Source organism: Pleurodeles waltl, chromosome 12 (genome assembly GCF_031143425.1).
Source record: "Pleurodeles waltl isolate 20211129_DDA chromosome 12, aPleWal1.hap1.20221129, whole genome shotgun sequence".
NCBI classification, from domain to species: Eukaryota; Metazoa; Chordata; class Amphibia; order Caudata; family Salamandridae; genus Pleurodeles; species Pleurodeles waltl.
In genome coordinates, this window is record NC_090451.1 from 710,889,338 (window position 1) to 710,906,229 (window position 16,892).

Below are 16,892 nucleotides of genomic sequence, written 5' to 3' on the forward strand. Positions count from 1 at the left end.
AAGCCTGGGTCCCCGACACTCTAACCTGCAGTGCACAACCTCCTGAGTTGTCCTCCGGCGTCGTGGAATCTTCTTTTGTGACTTCGGTGAGCTCTGGTTCACTCCTCTTCGTAGTGCCTGTTCCGGCACTTCTGCAGGTGCTGCCTGCTTCTGAGAGGGCTCCTTGTCTTGCTGGACGCCCCCTCTGTCTCCTCACGCAAGTGGCGACATCCTGGTCCCTCCTGGGCCACAGCAGCATCCAAAAACCCTAACCGCGACCCTTGCAGCTAGCAAGGCTTGTTTGCGGTCTTTCTGCGTGGGAACACCTCTGCAAGCTTCTTCACGACGTGGGACATCCATCCTCCAAAGGGGAAGTTTCTAGCCCTCTTCGTTCTTGCAGAATCCACAGCTTCTACCATCCGGTGGCAGCTTCTTTGCACCCTCAGCTGGCATTTCCTGGGCATCTGCCCAGTCTCGACTTTGTCGCGACTCTTGGACTTGGTCCCCTTTTTCCACAGGTACTCTCGTCCGGAAATCCACTTTGGTTGCATTGCTGGTGGTGTTCTTTCTTGCAGAATTCCCCTGTCACGACTTCTGTGCTCTCTGGGGAATATAGGTGCACTTTACACCTACTTTTCAGGGTCTTGGGGTTGGCTATTTTTCTAACCCTCACTGTTTTCTTACAGTCCCAGCGACCCTCTACAAGCTCACATAGGTTTGGGGTCCATACGTTATTCGCATTCCACTTTTGGAGTATATGGTTTGTGTTGCCCCTGTACCTATGTGCTCCTATTGCAATACATTGTAATTTTACACTGCTTGCATTACTTCCTTTTGCTATTACTGCATATTTTTGGTATTGTGTACATATATCTTGTGTATATTTGCTATCCTCATACTTAGGGTACTCACTGAGATACTTTTGGCATATTGTCATAAAAATAAAGTACCTTTATTTTTAGTATATCTGTGTATTGTGTTTTCTTATGATATTGTGCATATGACACCAGTGGTATAGTAGGAGCTTTGCATGTCTCCTAGTTCAGCCTAAGCTGCTCTGCTAAGCTACCTTTTCTATCAACCTAAGCTGCTAGACACCTCTTCTACACTAATAAGGGATAACTGGACCTGGTACAAAGTGTAAGTACCCCTTGGTACCCACTACAAGCCAGGCCAGCCTCCTACAGAGAGGAGCAGCCTCTGATGTGGAGTGGGAGGTCGTTCCACGCTTTAGTAGCGATGTGAGATCTGGTTCTGTGTATGTGTTGGATATGTGCAAGTAGAAGTCCGGCAGAGAGGAGGTGTCTGGGTGGTTAGTGGAAGTAGAAGTGAATGTTTACGTAGAAGGTGCCTAATTTGCGTAGTGCCTTGAATGTGTGTGTGAGGCATTTGAGTTGAGAGCATTTTCGTATTGGGGGCCTTGCAGCTCCCTGGGGAGTGTTGTGCGTTCTGTTTGGGAGGTTGGGGATGAGTCTGGCTGCTTTAGTCTTCTAGTGAGTTGCTTGATGACAGCGGCGTGGAGGGTGTTCCCGTAGTCCAACTTGCCTGGGAGCCATTTGAAGAGCTTCCTCAGCTTCTTCCGGGTGTGGAAGCAGGATGCAGTGATGGCATTGACTTGTGTGGTCCTGTCCGGTTTGCTGGAGATGATCATTTCTAGGTTCCTGACATGGGTATGGGTCCGAGATCGATCAGCCACCAGTTGGAGTATCATGCTGAGGTTTTCTTACTGACGATCAGTACTTTTGTCCTGTCGTGTTGAGCTTGAACCAGTTGGCTTTCATCGAGTTAGTTAACTGCGGTCATGCAGGTGGAAAACTTGTTTCTTGTATTGGAGGTCTTATCTGAGAAGGAGAGAATGAATTATGCGTTGTTTGCCTCAGAAAGAATGTTGATATTGTGGGCAGCTGACATTAATCAGAGGGATCATGTATGCATTGAAGAGGGTGGGGCTGAGCGATGAACCTTGAGGCACTCCTCACAGTGTTGGCGGGCTTCCAATGTGTAAGTTGATGGGCCGACAGCTGTTCAGTCTGTTAAGAAAGAGTAGATCTAGCAGAGAGTGGGTCCTTGGATGCCAATCTTGGGGCTGGTGTCTGACGAGGATGGAGTTTGAGACTGTGTCAAGTTCTACAGAGAGTTGCAGGAGAATGAGGGCTGCTGTGTCTCCTTTGTCAAGTATCATGCGGATGCCATCTGTGGTGGCGATGAATGCTGTTTCTGTACTGTGGTTTGGCCTTAATCCAGGCTGCGTGGCGTCAAGGAGCTGTTGCTGAGAAGGTTGGTAAGGCATTGAACGATTAGTTTCTCTGTAACCTTTGCTGGGTAAGGTAGGAGGGAAATGGGTGGCTGGGTCAGCGGATAGTTTATTGAGCAGGTTCATGACGGTAGCGTGTTTCCAGGTGTCTGGAAATGTGGCTGACTCGAAAGAGGTGCTGAGGGTGGGTGTTAGGGCTTTGCTGATCAGTAGGATAACCTTGCTGAAGGTGTGGTGGGAGCAGGGGTCAGATGAAGCCACTGAGTGGATGATTTTCCTGGTAGCAACAATTTGGATGATGGTAATGCAGGCCACCAGGTCAGGGTTTGTTTATCTGAGTTGATGGGAAGTTGAGTTGCGACGGTGAGGGGGCCAGTTGCGGGTCAAAGTTGCTGTATATGGAGATGATTTTGTTACAAAAGAATTCAGAGTGCTTGATGCAAAGGTCTTGTGTGGGGGAATGTTGCTGGAGGAAGAAGAATGAGCAGTGAATCCTTTGATGATGGCAAAGATTTTGTTGCTGCTGTTGGTTCTGTAATTGATGTGATCTGCAAGAGCTGTGGGTTTGTTTTCTGTATCTGGTGGTATAAGCGTCTTAGGGCTGATTTGAAGAGGTCTTTGATGGTGTGGGATGGATATGGAAACAAACAAGGGCGTGGTCTGTCTATGTCAAAGTTGCTGGCTTATCGACTGTGATGTTGCTGATTGAGGAGAAAATCTGGTCCAGTAGGTGTCCGGTGCTGTGAGTAGTTTTGGTTACGTGCTGGGTGATATCCCGGTTCCTGCAGGTTTCTAGAATGGTAGAGTTTGCATCAGTGTGGTCTTCTAAGTGAAAGTTAGGAGGCTGAAGGATTTTGGCGCTGATGATAAGGGGTACTCTGTGATGTCTCTGGCAAAATTGTTGCGGGGTCCTGGTGGTCTGTATATGAGGGTCCCTTTTAGGGAGAAGTTGGCTGTGATGCTTATCTTGACTATGATGTGACCATGTAGCTGGTAGAGGTGCCCGTGTAACTGCTGCAGCTGGATATGATGGTATTTTGCTCTAGGATGCGGTATTCATATTGCATCACTATTAAATTGAAGGTCAGTCTTGAAAGGTGCCAAAGTTTTTTCCCTATCTAGAAATGATTTGAAGATAATAGATTTAAAGTTTTTTATGATATGTACCACTCTAGTTAATGCTATAGAAAAACTTGATCTCCGGTAGAATAGCTGAATGGAGACTTCCAAGTAATGACAGCTTCAGGCAGGATGTCTCCGGCTTCATCACGGTGGCACACTGCCCAAAGCATGGGCACTAACATTGTACCACGTTGAAGGTAGTCCGGGGCACTTACTAGGAAAAAGTCACCCATCTGGTCGCATGGCAGGAAGACAGGGCATTAATAGTTTGGCACACAGCATGACATCTGTGACTCAATCAAGTGGCTCTCAATAGTAGGAACTGTGGGCATTAACAAAACTAAGTTGTTTTTGACCTCCTTTGAACCTGGAAAAAAATATTGTCCTGAAACTGTCCCATGAGTAGTTGGAGTATTTTCAGAATAGTAAGTGGTGTTGATTGTAAAGTTACTCAGTGCATTGTGCAGCTCCATGCGCTCGTCTTGGCCTCCTTACAAGTTGGGTGTCATCTACTGCTGTGTGGAGATTGTGCTGGGTACAAGCGTAGCAGTACATCTGTATCTCTTGGGTGTCCTTTTTCCATCGCTGTGGAGTGACAACCCTTCCAGTTGAGACTAGACCAGTTATTGACAGTCCATCTGTCCTGTCTTTATTGGCGGTTCCCCCAGGTCCTGTCCTTCGGTGATCGGCGCACGATGCTCCGGAACAGCATGAAGTCGTGGAGTGACAGCCAGTCCGACTTGTACAGCAGTGACCAGGAGGAGGAGGAGGAAGAAATGATCTTTGGAGAGAATGACGATGATCTGGAAGAAATGATGGATCTGAGCGACCTGCCCACTTCACTCTTCGCGTGCAGCGTCCACGAATCCGTCTTCGATTTAGAGGATCAAAGAGTAAGTCAACACGGCTTGTTATCTCTTCCAGTTGTCAGTAAAAAGGGCATGAGGGACTAAAATGGTGGGCAAAGGCAACTAATTCAATGTCTAACTTGGAATGATTTTCAAGTATATGGAACATTTTAAGCGAAACTGTGCCAAAAAGCCTACAACATTAGCTGGGACTAATCGCTGCAGAGCCTTCACCAGCCAACAGCTAGTGGTGTCTGATTCTATACCTGGGTATCCAGTTCTCTTCGTGATGGTGCATTCCAGCGTGATGACTTATCATTGTGCATCTCCTTGAACACCGCTCATAGCTGTCCCTGGGCCCATGTCATGAATGCTGACACATACGGTGGGACTTGTAGTTTCATCTGCCCCGTATTAGTGTGGGCTTCATGCTGTTGGCTGCAAGATGCCTTCATCTTGGTCTTCTTTAATCCAAGGGAAGGCGGGTCGCTTTTAGTAGGCACCGTTGTCCTTTAGTGGAATTAATAACACTGTGAATGCCTCTGAATGAAGTCACTGTGACAGAAGCAAAAGCCAGTGGCATAAAACACCTCTAGCAGATGGTGCAGAGAAGGTTTTGAGTGTTGGAAGGTAGAACCCATCTCACAGTGGGACTTCTTGAAAAGATCAGGCAGCACTAAGCATAAGGGATAGTCTTCCAACAGAGGGCCTGATTTAGATATTGGTGGACAGGTTCCTCAGTCACAACGGTCACAGATCTCCAATCCGCCAAAATCTAAATCCCATTATTTCCTTTTTAGACAGCAAGTGGTAACGACCCCTCAGGCAAAAATAAAGCCTGAAACTATGTGATGCCGGGATCAATGTTGTATACCCTTTATATGGTCAAAAGAGATGGGGAGCAAAAGGAGTATATCAGGAATAGATTTGGGCAACAAACATTACAACTTAAAAAAAACCTTGATCTTGGGCTGGGATGAATTTAAAAAAAACCCTACCCCACAAGACAGAAAACGTAAAGCTTTGAAACCATCACTCGCCTCTCACTGCGTTCATCCAGCACTATTAAAACCCCAAGAGGCTGTCTCAAACAAGGCAGAACCATGTCTCGTTTGCTACTGTGTCGAGAGACAAAAACACCGATCTGTGTTGACACTGCTAGAGTTAAGTGTCAGAACTTTAACACTAACACAGTTGCAGAGCGGAACCTCCACCACGCCCTGAGCCAGGTACAAAAACTGGAACCTGAGGTCTGCGAGATGGGCTTTAATTAGATGGTCCTGCCTGGACAGTGAGCTCAGAGGATGGAGACTGGACCATGGGCTTAGAAGATGGGGACTGGATTATGGGCTTAGAGGATGGAGACTGGACCATGGGTTTAGGGGATGGGGACTGGACCATGGGCTTAAAAGACGGAGACTGGATTATGGGCTTACAAGATGGAGTCTGGACCATGGGCTTAGAGGATGGGAACTGGATCATGGGTTAGAGGATGGGGACTGGATTATGGGCTTCTCAGCAACTTGCAGCTGGACCACCGGATCTTGCTCCATGGCTTGGGCGGGTGATGGTAACGCGACTTTCCTGTGTTTTCCCTGTTCCTTATCTTGGTGTAATGTCTGTGAATGAAACTGTACAGAACATTGTGTTGACAATTCAGCAGGACTTGTATTGACATAAATGATCACTTTGCCACCTGCTAAGAACCAAGGCTTACATTTTAACAGCAGTTCAGAAATGTTGTGAAATGAGCTTTAAATTGTGACCCTACAAATTTACATTTTAATTAGGTCACGTTTTATTAACTTTAGATAACACTGAATGCTTGTTTTGCCATTTCTGAGCTAGGATCCGTGCTGTGGAGCAGTGCAGCGCTGTACAAGGCAATGAGACCGCCAGGCGAACGATGTTGTGGAAATAAATGAAGTAAATTCAGGCTTCCACCATCTCATTTGTGACTGTAAAATGGTCCATGAGACACTGCCAACTCTCAACCAAACTTGTAAAAAAAAAAAAAGGTTTCTTTTTTAATGCAGACCCATTTTCTTTATTGAAAACGGTCTGCATTAAAAAAAAACATAAAGTTTACTTTATTTAAAGGTGAGGATAGTTGTACTGGTCTGCTGACCCTAGCAAGCCATCATCCCCGTGATGACCACCGATCGGAGTGAGTCACAAATTGTGATTTATCTCATGAATGTTAATAAGGATCCCATAAATTTTAATGAGGATCTCATGAATGTTAATGAGGTAGATCACCTTGCAACCCACTCTAATTCTGTTTTTTATTGATTTGACTGGTTAGTACATAGGTACGTTTGCAAAATAATTTAAAGTATAGCGCAATATGCTATGTCTGTTGTCATAAACAATGACCTTTGGATTGCTGTTCTGATTCTAGGAGTGCGGCTCTCATGATATTAAATAACTGAAATAAAGAATCCTAAGGTTTGCAAATGACCATGTTACTTTAAAAGAGGTTGCATATGTGGTGGCTGGAGATCTTCAGAGTAATCAGAAAGGTTCGAGAGAGGAGAGTGATGGATGTTTGTTGAAGGTCAGAGAAAGACGTTCAAATGTCCTTGAACTGTCAAAGAAACTCTTGTTTAGATGACTTTGGGCCTGATTTAGATTTGGGCGGACAGTCTCCTCGTCACAACGGTGATGGATAGCCCCGCCGCTGAAATATAAATCCCATTATATCCTAAGAGATGTAAATTCCGGCAGACGGGGTGTCCTTCACCGTGGTGACAGAGTAACCTGTCCGCCAGTATCTAAATCAGGCCCTTATTCAGACCCAGTAGCAGACAGCAGAGTTCTGTCCAAGAGGCTCCTTGAGCTGGATACAGATGTCAGAATCAACAAAACCTGGAAAAACTCCATGTTGCAGGCTCTGGCACTAGGGGCACCTCCCCCGCCTCCTCTTGCTCTGATGGCAAGAACCAGCAGTCTTCAGCGGGTAGAAAGGCGCGCAGAGTTCATATGGACATTGGTTTAGTGCATTTCAGTTAAATGATGACTCTGTCTCTGATTCAGAGTTTCCACAACCGTGACTGGCATCCCGTCCGCCGAAATGCAAGTCCTGTAGGGTATTATGGGATTTATATTTCGGCGGGTGGGATATCCGTCACCTTCTGATGGAGTAACCCCTCCACCAAACTCAGAATCAGGCCGTGTGAGTTGTCTGACAGCTCAGCCGCATGTCGTTCTGGTACGGTGAATCATTGGGGCTCCAGTGTCGCAATCATCTAGTACCTGGTCTGCGGCCTGGGGGGCGCGTAGGGAGTGCAGTTTCAATCCCTCTATGTCCAGACCTTTTTTGCCCCCCATCCTGGGTAAAGTTCTGCAGTTACGTGAACCCCCATAGGTTTGCTCTGAAATCTCAGCATGTGTGATGTGGTGCACCACGGGCGTCATAGTAGGTACGAGTCCGAGTGCATTTTGAATGTCCATGTTTGCGACCCTGTGAGACCCTCTTTATCTCTTTATATGCTCATGCTCTCTCTTTCTCCATCAGGAAAGATTTGAGGCGCTTTTCACAATCTACGACACCCACGTTACGTTTCAGTTGTTTAAAAGCTTCCGGAGGGTGAGGATAAATTTCAGCAACCCCGAGGCAGCCGCGCGAGCGCGGATAGAGCTTCACGAGTCGGACTTCAATGGGAAGAAACTCAAGCTCTACTTTGCACAGGTAGGTGGTCACCCAGGTGCATCTCCGCTCATTTAAACACTGGCTGCGTCCATCCCATCTTGCTAAGCATTTTTGGTTAAAATACAGGCCGGCTTGGACTTGCTCACTCACACAGGGACTGTGTCAGGGATCTGTGCAGAAGGGGTAACAAGGAGTTCCCTTCCAGTGGTGATCACCAGTGAAATGCCAGCCTTGGCAGAGTGGTCACTGGAACACATTGCATCCTCAGTCTCCAAAGAGCGGGTAGGGATACAAATATTAAGGTTCAGAATCGAACAAGGCTGCACAGATGTCCTCCGAGTAGCCCACTGGCATGCCCTCTACCCTGGTGTATTCGGTGTAGCACTAACCTCACGTATGGGTGCCATTATGGCCAGAGCCTAAGTTCACTCCTAGGCATCTGCCCAGTTTTGTGTCAATCATGCCATCATTTGGCTGGTGTCCTGCCCACAGGTTGGGGCAGGTCTCCAGGCTCCATGGGTGTTCTGAAGGGCTTGTTACTTCACTTGGTGAGGCTGACGGGTCATTGTCACTCTGATTCATGCTTTGTTTCTTTGGTGGGCACCAGTCAGGGCACGGTGCCCTCTGTTGGCTCATTGCTATGCCCCAGGCCTACCTTACCTCGGGGTCGGAAGCTCACGTGGAAATACAGGGTCAGTTCATCAGGGTTCTGAGTGTTTCTTGGACTGAAAAGGGTGCACCCCTTTGCATGGACCTAATAGGTCTGATTTCTAGGCCCCTCCCAATCCTATTCTGACAACTGCCTGAATCTGTTATGTGAATTGGGTGTTTCTTTTGCTAATAAACCAGTAAAATATTCTTCCGTTTAACAGGTTTTCAATCAAGCTTTTTACATATTGTAAAGTCTCTGCATACCATATTTATAAACATTGGCAACCATTTTTCATTGCATTTGACAGAGTTTACAATGGAAAACCTCTTCCTATTGTCTTTATCATGGAGTTTACATTGTAAAATCCCTTCCAATTGTATTTGAAGGAGGGCTCACACAATAAAGCCACTTCGTATGGTGGTTGACAGGGAATTCACAGCATAAAACCCCTCCCTACTGTGTTTATCAGAGAATTCACAGCATAAAACCCCTTCCTGTTGTGTTTGAGAAATCTGGTTCAGGAGGTTGTAGTGTTGCGCCAGTGACGTAACTGTGCGCCGGACACTACCTTGTGGTATGGCGCTGGAGGGGTGTGCCCACTCCTCAGCACCTCATGGCGTTTCCCCCTGGTAAGGGGCTGATGTTGGGTGAACCCGCGGTCATGTGACCCGGGTAATAAAATAGTGGACGGCCGGGGCGTGAACAGAGCACTCCGCTGCAGACACAAGAGAATACAGTGTCTGCGAGCGGAGGCTATGGAGGTACCGATGTTTGAGTTTTGGAGTATCGAGTGCAGCGGAGGTGTTTCAAAACACCATACAGGAACTGTTGAGGGACCTGCCTGGCACGATCAGTGTAAGTGATGATATTTTGATTCATGCACCCACCATCGCTGAACATCACTCCCGGCTCCGCCAGGTATTACGAAGGATTCAGGAATCAGGTCTCACTCTCCATCACCAGAAGTGTGAATTCTTAACGGATCACATACAATTTCTTGGCTATGTTTTCTCCGCTGCTGAGTTAGCTCCTGACCCTGCGAAAGTGAGAGATTTCAAGGACGCTCCTCCCCCGACCTGCATGACGGAGGTTCGCAGTTTCTTGGGGATGGTCAACTATTGTGGCCGGTTTATACAAGACTTGGCGTCGCTAACATAACCGCTTAGAACTTTGACAAAGTCATCGGAACCGTGAGTTTGGGGTGTGGTCCAGCAAGAAGCGTTTGAGGCAGTAAAAAATGCTCTGTCAAGTGACACCACGTTAAGGTATTTCGACCCAAAGAAAGAAACAAAAGTCGCGGTGGGTGCGGGCCCAAAGGGATTGGGTGCGGTACTGTTTCAAAAACAGAGCTGTGAAGACTGGTCCCGGTGGCATTTGCAAGCAGGTCTCTGACTGAAACGGAGCAGAGGTACTCCCAGATAGAGAAGGAGGCCATTGCGGTACACTGGGGCTGCAAACACTTTCACATGTATGTATATGGTCGCCTGTTCTTGGTCACTACCGACCATAAGCCGCTCATACCTCTGTTTAACGGCACGGCTTCAAAGCCTCCACCAAGAATTGAAAAGTGGATGCTCCAGCTGCAAAACTATCGCTGCCAGTTGGAGTATCGTCCTGGATCAGACAATCCGGTGGATTACCTTTCCAGGCACCCCAGAGCTGCTTCAGACAACGAGATCAACGACGCCGAGGAGACCGAAGAATACGTCAGATTGATTTCTGACCGATCCTGGCCGAAACCTATCTCCGTAAGTGAAATTGTTCAAGCTACGGCCAGCGACGAGTGTCTCCAAAAGGTATTCGGAGCCATCCGTGATAATCAGTGGTTTGTGGTGAAAAAACAGATTCCCAAGTTGGTTTCCTCGTCACAAAGGATTCTAGGGAGCTTATACCAGGTGAGAGATGAATTAACCGTGGATGCTGAGGGGTGCCTTCTCCGAGGATGCCGATTGGTAATCCCATCGTCGCTCACATCCCGAGTGGTACAACTGGCTCACAATGGACACCAGGGCATGGTGAAAACAAAGGGCCGGTTAAGGTCCAAGGTGTGGTTCCCACTCATGGATGAGCAGGTGGAAGAGGTGGTAAAAACCTGTGAGTGGTGTCAAGCGTCGGGAGAGCCGAATCGCCCCACTCCGGTGGAAACTGAACCTGGGCCAACCTCTCCGTGGATGTCTGCCAGTTTGGATTTTGGGAGTCTTCCTGATGGGCGACACACTTTGGTTCTTGTTGATGATTTTTCCAAATATCCAGAGGTGGAAGTAATCTCCTCTCTTGCTGCGGAAGTGGTGATTCCGCGTCTGGAAAAGATAATGGCTACTCATGGTCTCATATCTGAGCTCAAGACTGACAATGGGCCTCCGTTTCAGAGCAAGGAACTGTCTGAGTACTTTGAGAAGACTGGTGTTCGCCACCGACGAATCACCCCAAGGTGGCCACAGGCGAATGGTGAGGTTGAACGCTTTATGCGCACGTTGAACAAGGTGTTATGCATTGCTAATGCAAGTGGCCAGCAAAGTGAATATGCAATATATTCCTTCTTGAGAAATTACTGTGAGACTCCACATTCCACAACTGGTAAAGCTCCGGGGCATGTCGTGTTTGGACGACCAGTGATGGACTCCATTCCACATCACAGGACATGGGTTCCCAGTCCCATTGATCCCGTTCAGGTGCAGAACCACCGGTCTGCCACCAACGGACTTGCAAGCCATCGCCGGAGAGCAAGGCTGTCTGATCTGAAAGTGGGAGATCGGGTGTTGCTCAAGGTCACCACTCCCGGCAGCAAATTCTGCATGCCATTCGATCCTTCCCCCCGGATGATTGTGAAGCGACGTGGCTTGTTGGTGGTGGCTCGAAGAGGGAAGGATGTGGTGACCCGAAATGTTTCTTTGTTCAAGAGGTTTAACTGTCCCGAAGGATCTCAGGTGGGTGCTGAAGTCCATGCATCTAATGATGATCTATCTTTGGTTGATAATGGCGAGCACTGTGATGGAGACAATACTGAGAGTCGAGTTGGTGTCCCTCCAGTTTTTGTGTCAGATGATGCCTCTTCCCCTGCCTCAATTCCATCTGTGAGCTCAGGGTGATCGGCAAATACTCGATACCATCTGCGCCATGATCCTGCCCCTCCATACGACTTCGTGACCATCTTGTGGATGTTTAATGTGTGTTAATCTGCATTGTGTGTAGTTATTGTTTTTCAATTTTTAGAAGGAAGGTAGTGTCGCGCCAGTGACGTAACTGTGCGCCGGACACTACCTTGTGATATGGTGCTGGAGGGGTGTGCCCACTCCTCAGCACCTCGTGGCGTTTCCCCCTGGTAAGGGGCTGATGTTGGGTGAACCCGCGGTCATGTGACCCGGGTAATAAAATAGCGGACGGTCGGGGGTGTGAACAGAGTACGCCGCTGCAGACACAAGAGAATACAGTGTCTGCGAGCGGAGGCTGTGGACATGTGTCAGGCCGAGCCCATTGTTCAAACACTCACTCCGTGTCCGCAGTATTTATTCAACAAGGTAGTGCCGGCCGTCGCCGACACTACAGAGGTCCCGGACAGTTGAAAGTTACCAGTTCCAGCTGTGACAACGAGGGCCTTTCACCTGTGGTGTCGCGAGGCCTCTGTACCCCAGAACCTCCAACCGGGGGTCAAGTACCCCTTTTAACACTTGCCTCTAAGGCTAGCTAAGCAGATAGGTCCAGTTATTACTCACGGCGTGCCAGGAATCAGTGGCCTGCCTCTACCTTTAGTTTTAATAGGAAAACAACTTTAATGCACACACAACTATGTACTAAATCAAAATGACAAATATTTGCAAGATTGTAACCCCTCCTAAAGGCGGTCCTTGCAGATTAACCCAGCTGTAAATTACGTATACTAACGAAATCTCAAAGGGGCGCTGCCTGACAGTTTGCACATTAGCAAGTCTCTGATTGTAAAAACTGGCAATGCTTCTGTATGGGCCGATTGGAAAACACGTGGCTTTTCACAATGATTAACTCTGCAGGCGTTGTCGGGTCGTTCACAGCGTAAAACAAGGATTACTGCCTCGTCACCATACTAAACAGTTAATAAATTACGACTATTGACTTTACCATGAAAATAACCATAAGCATGTGGTCTACGCTTAGCAGGCATACCAAACAATTTAGGCAGACACAAAACGTATATTAACACGAACATTAAGGCCCTCAGTTGTTTCACACCCAGGTTTTCTATGATAATTCTGCAGGGTAACATCTCCCGGGGCTTTGCCTGCAGCAGCAGCCAGGCTTCATTCCCTGTTTTTTTTTCTCACAGGTTCAAGCATACAGTGCTCCCCATGCAAGAAATAACATTCCTCCCCCACTGCCCCCCTCTTTGCACACCCTGCCCCTCGCCCAGTGGTCTCCGCATTCATTTACCCCCCGCTCAGAGCAGTAACCCCCATGGAATTGGGAATTTGTGTTGTTTTACTGGCTAGAAAAATTTAGTGCACACTGTAATGTCCCACACCATGTGGGGTTTGACTTATAACCGCACAACACTGGCTTGGATTTACTACACTGTAAAGTTACATTTATATGTGAATTTACTCTGTGGTAACTGTACCCTGAAATCGTAAAGATGCCTTTAGTCGTTTTCTTGAGGCACCAAGCATTTACTACTGCCAGACCTCATGAGGCACCTGTGTGATGAACACTTCCTGTTGTATTTGTCACCTTCAAAATGTAAAGCCCGTTCTTACTCCATTTATCAGAGAGTTCACATTGCAAAGCCCCTTCCAATTGGACTTGTCAGGGAATTAACAATGTAAGTCCATTTCATATCGTTTTTGGCAAACCGTACAATGGAAAACCCCTTCTTTTACAGAGTTCACATTTTCATACCCATCCCTCTGTTTTGGGCACTGGGGGCCTCATTGGAACTTCAGAAAAAACGCCAAGGCCAATGCAGCTAGCGTACCGCCAGTGCTGCGGTATGGTGGCCGCCCTAAAAACAGCGTTCCCGCCCGCTGGCCCAGCGGAAAACTCACCACAACATTAACGCCACCTCGTAATCGGGCCGGCTGCAATGTTGTGGTGCGTCGGGTGCAACAGCACCCGTTGTGCATTTCATTGCCTGTAATTCGGGCAGTGAAATGTGCGACGGGCTGTCCATGGGGGCCCCTGCACTGACCGCCATGCTGGCGGTAAGGGGACTCGTAATCCCCAGGGCAGCGCTGCTTGCAGTGCTGCCCTAGTGGAATGCGGCCGCCAGGCTGTTGACAGGTGGTAACCTGGTGGTGCCGGCAGCCGGACCATGACCCATCAACCACGGTCATGATAGGGAGGTCGGACAGCCTTGTCTGCAGCAGTCCGACCACCATCGCAAGTGTCGCTCGTAATGAGGGTCTGGGTATCCTTTGACAGTGTCCTAATTCTTTATTAACAAAGGAACTATTTTTTAGGCGGACTAAGGTGGAAACCTATCTCAGAAAATGTTTATGTACGACCCTTAACACAGTGTAATAGCAATTCACCCATAAAACCTCTTGATTTCAACATAGGAATGTTCACGATAAATAATTCTGGCTTACTACCTTTGTCATAACTTTCTATGATAAGTTCATATGGTTCCACAGCCCTTCAATAAAAACATCTGAATGGAGGGACATGGAAGGCTTTTAAAGGGATTAAAACAAAAGAGATTGAAGTTTGTGATCCAGGGCAGGGATGGTTTCTCTACACTCTTTGATAGGACAATGAATTCTGTTTTTGCAGCGCTAAGTTTGAAGTGATGAGTTGAGATCCATGTTTGGAATCTTGCTGGGGTGTTGGAGACAAGGGTAATGTCATCCAGGGATGAGACTGTCTGGCGGGTCTGGGTGTCGCCAGCAAACAGGTGGAGGGAGATCTCGAATTCCTAAGGGTCTCACAAGTGGCTCAAGGTAGAGGTTGAACAAGGTTGGTAACATCGAGCCTCGATGAAACCCTTGTTGCAGGCGGATTTAAGTGGAGGTAGAGCCAGTGGCGTAACAGACGCCCCCAAAGCCCCCGTGGCGTGGGAGGCCCTTGAGCTCCAGGGGCACCCTCAGCGTGGTACCCTGGCCTGAGAGTTCCTGTGTACGTCTGGAGAGGGCCCCTCAATGCACTTAGCAGGGAGCCCCTCAAGTTTCGTTATGCCACTGGTCAGAGCCCCCAATTTTGACTGCTTGAGAACAATTTGTCAGACTGGAGGTAAACCAGCCCATAAGTGCCCCTTCGAATACTCAGGGTGCAAGTAAAAGTGCGGAGTTTGACTGTATCAAAGGCAGCCAAGAGTTCAAGGACTGTACAACAAGGCATGAGTTTCCTCTCTCAAGGGTGCTGAGCGAGTCATTCACAATCTGCAGAGTTGCATCCTCAATGCTGCGGTCGGTGTGAAGCCATATTGCAGAGTCTCATGGTTATTTACATGGATGTGAGGTGGCAGTGGGCACGGCTTTCTATCACCTTACCTAAGAAGGGAAGGGTGGAGACTGGACAGAAGTTGAGCTAAGTATGTTGTATGCGTGTAATATGTATTACTCTGTGATATCGGTATGTGGCTGCCCCTGGGAGAGTGGAAGCTGACTTGTAGATACTATGGAAGCACTGAATGGAGGAGCTATACTGTACAGCGCGGTCTGTGTTTTGTCTAGAGTGATATCTGAGTGACAAGTGCCTTAGACACCTGTTAGACCAAGGATTGTTAAAAAATTTAGTGCACACTGTAATGTCCCACACCATGTGGGGTTTGACTTATAACCGCACAACACTGGCTTGGATTTACTACACTGTAAAGTTACATTTATATGTGAATTTACTCTGTGGTAACTGTACCCTGAAATCGTAAAGATGCCTTTAGTCGTTTTCTTGAGGCACCAAGCATTTACTACTGCCAGACCTCATGAGGCACCTGTGTGATGAACACTTCCTGTTGTATTTGTCACCTTCAAAATGTAAAGCCCGTTCTTACTCCATTTATCAGAGAGTTCACATTGCAAAGCCCCTTCCAATTGGACTTGTCAGGGAATTAACAATGTAAGTCCATTTCATATCGTTTTTGGCAAACCGTACAATGGAAAACCCCTTCTTTTACAGAGTTCACATTTTCATACCCATCCCTCTGTTTTGGGCACTGGGGGCCTCATTGGAACTTCAGAAAAAACGCCAAGGCCAATGCAGCTAGCGTACCGCCAGTGCTGCGGTATGGTGGCCGCCCTAAAAACAGCGTTCCCGCCCGCTGGCCCAGCGGAAAACTCACCACAACATTAACGCCACCTCGTAATCGGGCCGGCTGCAATGTTGTGGTGCGTCGGGTGCAACAGCACCCGTTGTGCATTTCATTGCCTGTAATTCGGGCAGTGAAATGTGCGACGGGCTGTCCATGGGGGCCCCTGCACTGACCGCCATGCTGGCGGTAAGGGGACTCGTAATCCCCAGGGCAGCGCTGCTTGCAGTGCTGCCCTAGTGGAATGCGGCCGCCAGGCTGTTGACAGGTGGTAACCTGGTGGTGCCGGCAGCCGGACCATGACCCATCAACCACGGTCATGATAGGGAGGTCGGACAGCCTTGTCTGCAGCAGTCCGACCACCATCGCAAGTGTCGCTCGTAATGAGGGTCTGGGTATCCTTTGACAGTGTCCTAATTCTTTATTAACAAAGGAACTATTTTTTAGGCGGACTAAGGTGGAAACCTATCTCAGAAAATGTTTATGTACGACCCTTAACACAGTGTAATAGCAATTCACCCATAAAACCTCTTGATTTCAACATAGGAATGTTCACGATAAATAATTCTGGCTTACTACCTTTGTCATAACTTTCTATGATAAACTGATCAGACCAGCAGATTTTACATAATTTTCTCAATGAACCAACCAGGCCTACATGTTTGATCATTAGCTTCTCTCCATAATCCTCTGTTGAACATTATCTGTACAACGTAGGCACTCTTTTTCAGCAAAAGGTAACATCTTCTGCCCAATGAAATCTCGTGAGAAGGAAGATCAGCATGTGAGTGGAGCTAAAGTCCCTCGCTCAGAAGGCTCAGAAGTGCTTCTTAGAGTTCTTTTTCTGTTAATCGTAAGACCTGGCAACTGCTGTGTTGTGAAGCCAGACCTAAAACTTCTTTAGAGTAGCTTTCTTAGATTGGAATGTTAGGCTGTTCTGTTGGGATCCACAGCCCTTCAATAAAAACATCTGAATGGAGGGACATGGAAGGCTTTTAAAGGGATTAAAACAAAAGAGATTGAAGTTTGTGATCCAGGGCAGGGATGGTTTCTCTACACTCTTTGATAGGACAATGAATTCTGTTTTTGCAGCGCTAAGTTTGAAGTGATGAGTTGAGATCCATGTTTGGAATCTTGCTGGGGTGTTGGAGACAAGGGTAATGTCATCCAGG

General features: G+C 47.7%; 1 protein-coding gene across 1 annotated transcript in view; it reads left to right on the forward strand.

Moving 5' to 3' along the window:
• Positions 1 to 16,892, forward strand: part of RCAN3 (RCAN family member 3) — a 59,317-nt gene that overhangs the window by 34,084 nt on the left and 8,341 nt on the right. Inside the window, exons 2-3 of the mRNA XM_069215754.1 lie at positions 4,024 to 4,248; positions 7,721 to 7,894. Coding sequence (XP_069071855.1) covers positions 4,051 to 4,248; positions 7,721 to 7,894 — 372 coding nt within the window. The 5' untranslated portion in view covers positions 4,024 to 4,050. The remainder of the gene's footprint in view (positions 1 to 4,023; positions 4,249 to 7,720; positions 7,895 to 16,892) is intronic.